At 54.3% G+C, this 13,005-nt stretch overlaps 1 protein-coding gene across 1 annotated transcript in view; it reads right to left on the reverse strand.

The window, feature by feature from the left end:
• The window catches only part of SPTB (spectrin beta, erythrocytic), a gene marked incomplete at both ends in the record, with an annotated part of 66,992 nt that overhangs the window by 16,685 nt on the left and 37,302 nt on the right, over window positions 1–13,005 (reverse strand). The window contains 9 exons of the mRNA XM_079698831.1: window positions 1,585–1,959; window positions 2,233–2,437; window positions 3,376–3,506; window positions 4,083–4,361; window positions 8,495–8,584; window positions 9,026–9,232; window positions 9,613–9,876; window positions 11,255–11,401; window positions 12,874–12,964. Of these exons, the coding sequence (XP_079554957.1) occupies window positions 1,585–1,959; window positions 2,233–2,437; window positions 3,376–3,506; window positions 4,083–4,361; window positions 8,495–8,584; window positions 9,026–9,232; window positions 9,613–9,876; window positions 11,255–11,401; window positions 12,874–12,964 (1,789 nt within the window). The remainder of the gene's footprint in view (window positions 1–1,584; window positions 1,960–2,232; window positions 2,438–3,375; window positions 3,507–4,082; window positions 4,362–8,494; window positions 8,585–9,025; window positions 9,233–9,612; window positions 9,877–11,254; window positions 11,402–12,873; window positions 12,965–13,005) is intronic.

Consider the following 13,005-nt stretch of genomic DNA (forward strand, 5'->3'; position numbering starts at 1 on the left):
ACATTGTTTTCCAGGCAGACACGACTTGGGCCTGGGATGGGCAAGGGCGTCTGCCTCCTCCCAGTCTCCCTCCCGAGGACAGTGCTGGAAGCGGGATCCACCCACTGGGTGCTGGAGAGAAGGCTTCTTGCTTTGGCACCTCTGCTGACCCAAAGCATCCCTTGGGCTCTGATGAGGATTTGGGAGTGAGAGGGGCTCCGTGCCCTTTGATGTATGATTATGAGACTAATTATGTACCAGGCACTGCTCTAAACACTTTTTTTTTTTTTTTTTTTTTTGCAGTACACGGGCCTCTCACTGCTGTGGCCTCTCCCGTTGCGGAGCACAGGCTCCGGACGCGCAGGCTCAGCGGCCATGGCTCACGGGCCCAGCCGCTCCGCGGCATGTGGGATCTTCCCGGACCAGGGCACGAACCCGTGTCCCCTGCATCGGCAGGCAGACTCTCAACCACTGCGCCACCAGGGAAGCCCTCTAAACACTTTTTGTTACTCTCTTTATCTTTATAACACCACCATCAAAGAGGTACTATTATTATCCCTGTTTTTGAGATGAGGAAACTGAGGCACAGGGAGGCTAAGTGACTGGCCTGAGGTCATTCACGCTCAGAGAGGGTGCAACTGGGATTGGAGGCGTGCTCTCAACTCCCTGTTCCTAACCGTTCTGCATGGTGCCATCCTCTGTTTGAGGCCGGCCCCAGGGCAGTGAAGCCTCATTCCTGAGACCTCGTTGGGGCTGTACCTGCCACAGGGGCTCCAGTACCCCCAAAGCGCCTCCAGCTGGAGGACAAATCTTTAGGCTGTCCCCTTCTTGGTGAACCAGGGGCCCAACCTACTTTGGTGTTCTTTCCCGAAACCCTGCTGGGTCGGTGCAGGACTGCACAGCTGGCCCAGCTCTCCCTGCTCCACTGGAGGCCCGGTGAGGCCCCACAGCTGAGCCCCTTGCCCTCACCCTTTCCATCATGCTGAAGTCTGCAGAACCCTAGGGGCCTGGGGAGGTACCTCAGGGGGCACCCCATGATGAGAGGAGGGAGTCTAAGCTGGTCTTGGGCCCCCCTCCAGCTCCCATGGGGAAAGACTGAACAGCTCAGTGGCTAAGGGTGTGGAGTCTATAGTCAGACTGCCAGGATCTGAATTCTGGCTCCACTGCTTAGCTGCATGTTTCTGGACAATTTAGTTACCCTTCTGTGCCTTGCTTTCCTCATCTAGAAAAGGCAGATAACATTATTCCCTTCCTCAGAGAGAGGCTGAGGATTCAGTGACCACGTATATTGCTTAGAACAGTACCTGGTGCTAGAAAAGTGCTACATGTATGTTCACTAATGATACTGTAATACTTGGACAACCAGAGAAATTGCATTTGAAGGTATTTTTGCATCGGGTTTTGGGAAAGGTTCAGTTTAAAGAACTAGTTCTGAAGCTAAAGAACATCTGAAAGCCTCTGCTTCCTGCCCGGAGCTGTTGCTTCTCTAAGGAGATGCCTGTTCGAGAAGTCTCCCCGCTAGGAGCCAGGAGAGGACCTGACACTGCGCCCCAGGGAAGCTAGTCATGGGGAAGGCGTGGACGGACAGCCAGGGATGAGAGGCACCTGCACACCCAGCAGGTGGAGCTCCCGCTCGAAGGCTGTGTGCACGCGGTGAAAGGACTCGGCGGTGCTGGCGTCCAGCCCCACATCCTCAGGCAGCTCGCGGTGCTTCTCATCAATGAGGCCCAGGATCTCGGCGCCAGTGTAGAAGTAGCGCTGCAGGTCATAGGAGGCGGCCAGCAGCTGCATGCGCGTGTCAATGAGCTCCAGCAGGTCCGCCCACATCTCGTTCAGCCCATCCTTCCACTCGGCGATGGTGGCCGCCTCTGCGTGGCCCACGTCGATGAGCCGCTCAATGATGGCGTTCACGTTGTCCACCCGCTCCTGTCCAATCGCCCCGGTCTCCCGGGCAAAGTCCCGGAACTTGTCCCGGAGCATCTGGACGGGGGTAGACAGAAAAGCGGTTACCAGTTATCAGGGCTCAGGGGTGTGGTGGTGTCATCACACTAGCTGCCGACTCTCCCAGCGGCACCTGCCACTGCCTGGAGCTGGGCTCTCACGTCTGCCCCAGGGCACCTGAGCTCACACCGGGGGAGCCCGCGTCTCTGCGGCACTTTGCACCTGGCGGGTGTGTGTATGTGTCTGGAACGACAGCTCCTAGGTCTACTGCATTAGAGGGAGACAAAGCAAGCGGTGGCCATGGGTACTCACAGTCACGTGGTCAAAGTCTTGCCCCATTTCTGGGGAGGAGGCCACCAGCTCCTTCTCCGTGATCCACTGCTCCAGGTCTTCCACCTCCCGCTTCAGCTGGAACAGGTGGTACATGTTCTCCAGCTTCCGCCTGCGCTCCTCTGCCATGTCCTTCAGCCCCGCGTACTGCTTGTCCACCTGCCCCTGAAGTCTGATGATCTGTTCCCTGGAATTCAAAACAAGAAAGCCCTCAGAGACGGCAACAGAGAACCCAGAGCAGCCAGATCAGAGGAGCCAGCCTCCTCCTCCCCAGGCCCGAGGCAGGGACAAGTGGCGGAGCACAGCTTCAGAGAAACGGTAGAGTGACTTTTCACGGGGAAGAGTTGGGGAGAGAAGGAACCATCCCTTAGACCATGATGCTTCAGGGGATAGTGAAATGTGTTCCCTTAGAGGGGGTGCCTCCCGCCCCTGCCCCTGACTCTGGGAAGCTCAGAGAGACAAGTGTACATGGAGAACTCCTCCGCTCTTCTTCCAGGGAGGCTGAGGCGTGGGCTGTCTGAGCCTGGCTCCACCAGCAGCAGACCCTGCTCAGCTCTTCCGGGAGGGACATGCCATGCCAGGGGCTCGATCCCTGGGGCTCCTTGGGAGATGCTGAGGCAGCTGCTGTGGGTGCCCTGAAGGTGACTGAGGACAGGGCCATGACTGGGGGTGGCCTGAGGTGTCTGGCCCAGTGGACTCCCATTTATGCAAAACCCACACAACTGAACAGTTTAGATGGGTATATAATGATTTCGCTGAGACACTGTGAGATCCTGAGGTACCTTCTGGACCACAAAAAGAAAAGCAACTTTAGGCTATGCTGAAAGATGCTGAATAACTCTTGAAAAGACTGGAGCTCTCTGTTCACCAAGAGGGTAGTTTTGCTGTTCCATTTCCTAATCTCTTTGCAAACCAGGCCTCAGTCAGCCCTGTGTGAAGTTACACAAAACCACATCATAAAAGGGAATTGGGCCAATCAGCAGGCCAGAAGGCAGTTTTCTCAAACCCACAGTTTTTGGGAAAACTGTTCCTGTTTTCCGCCTTGGACCTGAAGGGATCCTGGTTGGTGGGGGCCCTGGCCTGATGCCCGGGATCTGGCCAGGTTGTCCCAGGAGGCACACGCACCCCTCGGGGTGGCCTGCAGACAGCAGGCTCTGGGCCCGGCCGGCCAGCTGCTTGATGTTCCTCCCGTACTCGTCTACTGTGCGTTGCTGCCGCAAGTGCCGCTTCAACATCACGATGGCGCCCTCTTCATCCTAGGAGGCAGCGGACTGTCAGGGCACGAGCTCACCTGGCCCAGGTTACAGCCCAGCTCCTGGAGGTGCCCGAGATGGGGGAGGGCCAGCCTCGCGGGACACCCATAGGAGAGCCGTGCACGGTCCCCTCCCCTCTCCTCCCGTTGCCCGGCAACACCCACACCCTACCTTCCGTTTGTCACCCTCAATTCTCATCTGACGTCCACCCTTCCCGGCCCAGATCCAACCTCTGTCCCCATGGAAACTTCCTGTATCACCCCAGCTTTTAGAGACCCCCTTCACCTCTCACCCCCTCCCACAGCAGTTCATCTGCACAGAATCCATGGCACAAAAAAGGTGAAGAACGCTTGGGTTAGAGCAAATCTAATTGGCAAACAGGGCGCCCGGCTGCAGTACGTGCACTGTATGTTCTTGAGAGGAGGGGCGTCCTGAGAAGGAGGGTACCTCGTACACCCTCTCCCTGCCCTCACTCCTCACACACCTGGCCTTACAGGTTCCCCACTGACTGCCCACCTCCACCCAGCTCTTCCTCTGGGCTGGTCTTGACGCCCAGCCTGGCACCCTGCCCGAGCCGACCTGGGGGGTCTCGTCGGAGAAGACGTAGAACTCCTGCTCACTGATCCAGGCCTCGGCCTCGCCCGCGTCCAGGTAGTACTGCTGCGCCTCGCTGGCGTCCCGCAGGCGCTGCAGCCGCCCGGCCGCCGTCTCCCGCAGTGTGTCCCACGAGCCCTGCAGATGCCCCAGGCGCTCCTCCACGTCTCGGCAGTCGATCTCGGCCGTGGCCACCAGCTGCTGCCCTCTGTGCAGCACGTCCTCCACCCGCGGCGTGTGGCCCAGGATCTCATTCTGCAGCGTCTGCGGCCAGAGGGGAAGGGCTCAGGGGCTGGTCTTCCCACCGTGCAGGGCAGCCCAGGGTCACACCCTGCCACCTCTCGCCCTGAACCCCTTGGGGAAGCTTGAGCGGAGCAGATGTGGCCATAAAGACTGCTAGTGACCAGGTGCCCAGCACGGTGCTGGGCCTGCCACCTCATTCTCCTCTGGCCCCCACCATGACCTTCTGAGGTGAGCACTGGACACCAGCGCACAGCAGTTAGGTGACTGGGGACAGCGAGTGGCAGAGTGGGATTTGAACACGGCTGTCTCGGAGCCCAGAGCCTGTGCTCGAGGGCTCCCTACACCTCCTGTTTCAGCAGAGCTTGATTTCTTAGCTGTACATGGTGGAGGAGAGGAAAACGATTCTTAAATGGCCTTTTGAGATCTGATTTTAGCAGCTTTTTGACTCTGTATAAAACAATAGTTGACAGTTGCTCCTTGTTCAGAGTTTAGGATTTTGTTTTGTTTTCCCCTGTTTCTATTTCTCAAATCATTTGTGAGCTTTGTATTATTTCCTGCTTGAGCCTTTGGTCACCAAGATGGCATTTTCTTCCCACTCTGGTGATGGGTCACCTTTATCTTCAGGGGGCCGTGACATGTCGTCACTCGCTTTCTGGGTCCTAGAGGCCCCAGCCTGGTTGCTCCTTGCGTGTGGGCTTTTGGCTCCTTACCTCCCATCTCCTCCCTTTTTACAATTTCCCATGGCCTTGAAAACTGTCTAGAGGGCGGGGGGTAAGAGCAGCACACACAGGCTGTGCTATGACTGTCAGCATTTAAAACACACAGAACTAGGGCTTCCCTGGTGGCGCAGTGGTTGAGAGTCTGCCTGCTGATGCAGGGGACATGGGTTCGTACCCCGGTCTGGGAAGATCCCACATGCCGCAGAGCGGCTGGGCCCGTGAGCCATGGCCGCGGAGGCTGTGCTCCGCAACGAGAGAGGTCACAGCAGTGAGAGGCCCGCGTACCGCAAAAAAAATAAAAAAATAAAAAAATAAAAATAAATAAAACACACAGAACTAGCAATACCCACAAGTCACCTAACTTGCTGAAATGCATCTTTACACTTGATGCTCAGAATCTTGATTCTGACAATTTCCCGTGGTCTCTGCAATTGTAGTCAAACAACCCGTGATGTCAGCTCCGCTTGCCTCTTTACTTTCCCTGAGATCTTATAACCTCTCCCTGAGATCTTATACCCTAAAAAAGGTATTTCTTTCTCTCCTTTTAAGCAATTCCTTTCTAGCCTCCTGTGCAGTATGCTTACTTAGGACATCTTCTTCCCTGACTTCATTCATTCAACCCATAGGTATTATTTCTGATGTATCAGGCCCTGTTCTAGGTTCTACGGACAATATGGGAACAAGATAAACAAAACCCCTGCCCTCATAAAGCTTACACTCTAGAAGAGGAAATGATAAGCATGTAAATAAATGAATGAATGTATATAACAGGTACTACGAGAAAGAGACACCACTGAGAGGAGGATTGTCTTCCAAGGCGTGGTGGTGGCCACTTTAACTGGGGGAGTCAGGAAGGGTTTTCTGTGCAGATGACATCTGAGTAAGACATGAATGATGAGGAGAGGGCAACCCCACAAAGATCTGGGGGATGAGTGTTGCTGGCAGGAGGGAAGAGCGAGTGCCAAGAAAGTCCCGGGGGTGGAAGCAAGCCTGGACGGTCCAAAGGGCCAGGCAAGCTAGAATACTGTGAAGGAGGGCAAAAGTGATAAGGGAGGAGATGCGGGAGAAGGCAGGGGCCAGACCAGGCAGGACAGTGGTTCTTAACCGTGGTTGCAGGCTGAATCATCGGGGAAAACAGACACAGCCAGGGCCCCATCCCCAGAGATACTTATTAATTAATCTGAGGTGGGACCTGGGCTCTCCTATGTTTTTAGGTTCCCCCAGGTGATTCTAATGTGCAGCCAGAGTTGAGAACCCTTCGTGTGGCACCTTGCAAGTTCTGTTCTAGTTGCAATGACAGCCATTAAAGTGTTGATTCTCAAAGTGGGGTTCCAGGCCAGCAGCATCAGCATCGCCTAGGATCTTGATAGAAATGCAAATTATCAGGCTCTGCTCCCAGAGTTTGATGCAGTAAATCTAGGGTGGAGCCTGGTCAACTGTGTTTTAACAAGCCCTCCGGGTGAGTCTGATGCACACTGACCACTGCAGTAGAAGAAATGATAAAATGGGATTTTTAGCAAGGCTAGCCTAAAATAGTCTTTTCCGGGGCAGCCATGCTCTCCCACGAGATTATCTTTCCCTTCTTGTTAAGGGGAGCCCCATCCATATTAGTCTTGCCCTTCTCCTGAAATAGCAACCTTCAACCAGGGGAGTTGAAAATCATTTGGCAATAACACTTATTGAGGCTAAAGTCTTGAGTACTGGAAGGACTAGAGTTGGCTCAATTTACAGTTGAGGAAACTGAGGCCCCGAGAATAGTCTTCCACCAGTCTTCCCCACTTTAACTGGAGGGTGTGATGTTAGCAGAAGCCCCGCCTCCACCACCTTCTAATTCAGGTCCCTATGTGTTGCCACCGGCACCTCTGTGGTTTTTTTTTTTTTTTTTTTGCGGTATGCGGGCCTCTCACTGTTGTGGCCTCTCCCGTTGCGGAGCACAGGCTCCGGACGCGCAGGCTCAGGGGCCATAGCTCACGGGCCCAGCCGCTCTGCGGCATGTGGGATCTTCCTGGACCGGGGCACGAACCTGTGTCCCCTGCATTGGCAGGCGGACTCTCAACCACTTCGCCACCAGGGAAGCCCAACCTCTGTGATTTGATCATGCCAACTAGAAGCAAAGCGTTCAAGGGAGCTTTTAAGGAACCTCTTTGAATATAATTCATTCAGGCCTTTGCACAGTTGCTGGGTTCTGTGAGCAGATGTTGGCTGCTGATATTTGGGGGGAAGAACGTACTGTCTGCCGTGACCTTCCTTCCCCAATGAGCTGCAGTGCCGACTGGCACTCTGGGGCACACTGCTCTTCTCTGGGATAAGTTCCCAGGTTCTCCTTGCTCAAGGCTGCGGCTGCCGCCACATCCTGAGCCAAAGAGCGGACCAGGCAGGAGGGACTCTCTGCCCAAGAGCAGGGGTACGGCCAGCCCCTGGCTAGACCACGTGGCCAGACCATGACCCCATGCAGCTGGCCTTCCTGGAGGATGCAGGCTTCCCCTGCAGCCCTGACACAGAGGAAGTGCATCTGCTCACTTCCAGGATTCTGACCAGGGCTGCAGAGATTCCCAGTCCAGCCTGGGAAAGCAGAACAGCCAACGGATGTTTCCTCCAATGGCTCAGAGACCAAATTTAGCAGCTTCCTCATGGCGTTGCAGCCCCACAAGTATGCTCATGTGTCTAGAGAACAGGGGCCTACTTAACCCTGAGGAGACTCAATAGGCCAAGCTTAGCCCTGGAAGAAGGACAAGGCAGTGGTGGGAGAGATGCCAGGAGCTAAGCGCCTCCTCTCAGGGAGGTCACAGAATACAGAAGCTGTAAAGCACATGAAACCCCAGGCCAGGGCCTCCAGGTCCTGCACGCACCTGTGCCCTGATGGGTCTGAATGGCCCCAAATCCCAAAGCACCTGGAACCCCCAGCCCCATACACCTCCGCCCCACTCTGTGGTCCTCCCAGAATTCTCTCTGCCATCATCAAAGCTGCTCCTTTGGCTATGAGAATACAAACACAGACTGGGGACCCTGTAGCTAGCTATCAACAAGAACAATAACCTGGGGCTTCCCTGGTGGCGCAGTGGTTAAGAATCCGCCTGCCAATGCAGGGGACACGGGTTCGAGCCCTGGTTCGGGAAGACCCCACATGTCGCGGAGCAACTAAGCCCATGTGCCACAGCTACTGAAGCCTGCACGCCTAGAGCCCGTGCTCCACAAGAGAAGCCACTGCAATGAGAAGCCTGCGCACCGCAACGAAGAGTAGCCCCCGCTCACTGCAACTAGAGAAAGCCCACACACAGCAACGAAGACCCAACGCAGCCAAAAATAAATAAATAATAAAAAAAAAAAAGAAAAAAAAGAACAACAGTGTGTTATGTGCTGCTGGGGACCTTGTGCAGATCAGGGCTGGGGCTTCCTCCGTGGGGCAGGTGAGACTGACGAGGTGGCAGGACTCACCTGGTTCTTCTTTATGAGCAGCTGCACAGTTTGCAGGTTCGTGCCATAGTCGGTCGACTGGGCCAGAGGCAGCCTCTCCTCCACCCAGAGCTGCGGAGACCAGAAGGCGGGGGACAGCTGACGACAATCACAGCCACCCTTTCCCCATCACTCACCGTGGGCCAGACAGAGCTCTGCTTACTCTGTCTCCCCAGCTCTTCCCAACACCCCATCAGGGTTTTGTAAAAGGGGGGCACTTTGCTATTTTGAACTGAGGTTCCAAATAACTTGCTCCTGGTCACGTGGAGGGAAGGCAATGTAGCTGGATCTCGAGCCCAAGTCTGCCTGGCCCCAAAGTCCACGAGCGAGCTACCATTCAAAAGGCACTGGCTTACACTGACGTTTCATGTAGTCATCACGACCACCCTATGAGACAAGGCAGTGAGATGACCAGACGTCTGCTACCAAGAACTGCCCCGGGCAGCAGCCAGCTATCCCGATGACAGCTGCTGGCTCAGCCGCTGGGGGAGGGGGGAGCTGCGGCCCACCCACCGTCTCATCCTCTAAGTCCCGGCTGATCTGCAGCTTGGCTCTGGATGATTCCAGCTGCTTCTTCCTCCTCCCCAAGGGCTCCAGAAGGTCCAGGAACCGCTTCTCGATGCTCAAGTCTTCATGCTCTGCCTCCTCTCCCAGCGAGGGCATCTGGGCAAACAGCTCCTCCAGTTCCACCTTCCGCACGTTCACTTGGTCCTCCACACGCTGGGACACAAGGGGACAGTGTCGGCACCAGCCCTGGCACCTGGGCAGCCCCTCGTCCACTTCATCGTGCAAATCCCACCCATCCTCAAAGGCCTGGTTTGAGCTCAGCTTCCCCTAAGAAGTCTCCTTCGATTGCCCCCACCTCATCTTTTGCCCCTCTGAGCGTCTGTCCTATACTTCTCATGCCCACTTTTATGACCCCGTCTGGATCCCTCCCTGTCTTACTCATTGCAAAAGGGTAGGAGCTGGGCTGTGAACCGGGAGACCTGATAAAAGCCAGCCCAGCTAAGGGCACAGGAGGGTACTCCCTTTCAGGTTGCAGCTTTGCTTCCAAGACCTCCTCCATTCCAACACCCTCAGTCTACAACCTGCTCACTTGCCTTCAGCTTAGCCAGCATCCGGTTGACGCTGGTCAGGTCCTTGCCCAGGTCGTCTGACTGTAGCTGGTCCTCCATGGCCCTGATCCACTTGTTGAGGTCGGCGTGGGTCTGCAAGCGCAGGTCAGAGCTCCTGGCGGCTGAGAGGCGCTGGGCCGTCTCCTGTGTGGTGGCCTGAAGCTCATCCCAGAGCCGGTGCAAGGCTTCCAGCCTCTGGGACACCAGGGCCGCAAACTGGGGCTTCTCCTCCATCAGCTGCTTTCCCTCCTGTGTGGGGAAGGAGGAGAGTTCACCCTCTGACCTTGGAGAGATGCCTTGTTCCAGGTGGTTGCAAAGGGCTAACCGAGGAGAGGTCAGTGAGGCAAAGGATCTGCCTAGAACTTGGGTGAGGCTCGGCTGAAAGACTCTGCACCCCCAGAGTTATTTGCAGTAGAAGGTGGGACAGGGAGAGTGTGTCTGGGGCAAATGATTCAGGGAGACTTGTAGCATAGGGAGCTGCAGACAAGAACCAGCTAGTACTAAAAAAATTTTGTTTTATTTAAAAAAAAAAAAAGATTCAAGATCCACCCAGGTACAACAACCATGGAAACCTCCCTGTGAGTTTGTTTGTTTGTTTATTTATCGTGCCGCACAGCTTGCGGGATCTTAGCTCCTAGAGCAGGGATTGAACCTGGGCCCACAGCAGTGAAAGGGCAGAGTCCTAACCACTGGACTGCCAGGGAATTCCTTCACCCTCTCTTAATTGTCTTGCCAGAAGCTGTGCACTGACCTTCAGTGATATCTTTTAGTTGCTGAGTTTGCCTTGTCTGGTTTTCACCCACATAAATGTATCTTTTTCGGAAGGTTACAGTATGAGATGATTTGGGCCTAGGAATACATACTTGCTAATAATAGTTAATATTTATTGAGTGCCTAATAATTGCCAAGTAATACTCTAAGTGCTTTAATGCCCACAACTCCCTCGGGTAGGTACTGTTATTATCCTCATTTTACAGATGAAGAAACTGAGGCACAGGGAGGTTGAGAAGTCAGACAGCCTGGCTCGGAGCCCGCACCCTTAGCCACTATGGACACAGCCTTGTGTGGTCCTAGGCCCGCTTTTTCCAGATAGCCACAGCAGGGAGGGGCAGAGGTACCTCCCTTCCTAGTCCCAGATCTAACTCCGGCCACATTTTGACTTGGGCCCCTGGGCAAGCTTGTTACAGAGGGGACCCTTGGTATGAATGACCACTCCCTGGTGGTTCTGCCCATCCAAACAGTGAGGGTCAGTAGTCCCTGGCCCATTCTGCTCATCTCACATATTCCCCTGCCCCTGGGCAGGACAGCGCGGGGCTCTGGTGTGGATGATGGAAGGCAGACAGAGGTTACTGCCGTCCTAGCACTGAAAGCTGAGGCTCTGACTCTGTGTCCTCAGTGTCCTGGACTGTCCCCAGACTCAGGCGACCCAGAGGAGGCACCCATTCTGACCGGGCTTTATAAGACTGGACGTATCAGGAGCTCTGAAGGTTTAACTACTATTTGGAGAAGTTTTTCACATCCAGGTTCTACACCATCCCGCAAGCTGCGGGCCAGTGTCCATGCCCTGTGTGCAGTGCTGCTCAGGGAAGCATCCCGAGCAGAGAGCCCAAATGCTCGCTCTACTCACTGCATCAATGTTCTCTAGCCACCCCTGGTGGGAAGCCAGCTCTGCCACGAACGCCTGGTGCTTCAGCCATTTGTTGTGAAGGTTTCGAGCATCATCATAGGAGACATCCTGAGATGTCAGCAGCTTGTCATTGATCCAGAGAGTGAGCTGTGGGCAGAAAGAGTGGGTTCAATGGTCCCCGAGTGTCCCTCTTTGGCCAGGGACTCAGGGCAGGACTGCCACCTACCTCTGGCTGCAGAAGAAGAGGGCCAAGGGGAGGAAGTATGAACACAGCAGAGTACTCCCCTCCAACTCTGGATCCCTAACTCCCAGCACAGGAAACTTAACCTGCGTTGTCTCAGGGTTAAAATACAGGCACTACTGTGTCTTCCCCTCTAGAGTGTGTGCAGTATGACACCAGGTATATTTATACTTCTCTCCACATTTCCAGGACCGAGGACAGGGCCTGGCCTACTGCAGGAACTACACAAGTGTTTACTGAATGGATGGATAAATCCACCCTTTGGCAGTAGGGGGAGAAATCATTAATAAACACGGAGAAAATGTTCTCTGAGGAAAAAGCCAAGGGCAGATCCTATAATTAACAATGAAGGAAGAACTGTGATGAGCCTCTGATGTTTCCAAGATGTCCTGGCACCATACCAAGCCTGGTTGGTACCAAGGGCAGAGGTGGGTGAAGACAAAGTCATTTGGGTTGAGAGGAAAGGGGTATGAGGATGGAAGCAAGCAAGAAGTCAGGGGAAGCCCCATTCCACATGGAAGTACTGTTCACGGAAGGACCCAGGAGTGCAGGTTAAAGACCTTCCTGTACAGCTCTCCCCACGCTGAGCGAGGACCTTCTGAGTCAGCAGTTCTCCAACCAGAAGGTTGGTTGAGAATGCTGCTCTTTCTCACCCCCTAAGCTCTGATTCATGTGGGCCCAAGTGGGGCCCAGGAGTCTGCATCTAACCAGAGCCAAGACTGGCTCCATAATTTGCAGGGCCTGGTGCAAAATGGAAATGTTCAAGATTATTAAGAATTTCTCAGTGCTTTGTGTCCACCTAGAGGGGTGGGATAGGGAGGGTGGGAGGGAGGCACGAGAGGGAGGGGATATGGGGATATATGTATACATAGAGCTGATTCACTTTGTTATACAGCAGAAACTAACACAACATTGTAAAGCAATTATACTCCAAGAAAGATGTAAAAAAAATTTTTTTTGAAAGTAGAATCTGCTAAAGGAAAACTATAAAAAAAGAATTTCAAGATGGCAACAGGAAAGCATTAAACTAAACATGGGGCCCTTATAAGCACGCGGCCCCGTATGAATGCACAGGTCACGTGACTTTCAGGCCAACCCTGACCAGGGCCCTAGGTGACTCTTAATACAGACAGTCCTCAGGCCACTTTTTGAGAAAGCCTGCCCTGGATTTGACAAATTAGAAGATATCTTTACAGATTTGAAAAAGAAATTGTGGAACCAAAGATTCTAGAGGATGAAGGACCTAAGCTGTCCAGTGCCCAGAGCTCCCCACGTATGGAATCCAGATTCCTGAGTCTAGAAAGGACTTCCCACCTCTAGGACACTCTGCTTCTAGAAGGAATCTCCTGCAAAGTGGCCAGCCTGGCTGGAGCCTCACCTCCTGGCAGTTCTGCAGGAAGTTCTGGAGCTCCAGGTTGTCTCTCAGAAGGACTGAGGCCTCCTGGGCCTTCTCGTCATTCTTCCTGTGCCTGGAAGGGAAGCCGGAGCCACAGTCACGATGGTGCTGAGC

Source organism: Hyperoodon ampullatus (assembly GCF_949752795.1).
Source record: "Hyperoodon ampullatus genome assembly, chromosome: 3".
NCBI classification, from domain to species: Eukaryota; Metazoa; Chordata; class Mammalia; order Artiodactyla; family Ziphiidae; genus Hyperoodon; species Hyperoodon ampullatus.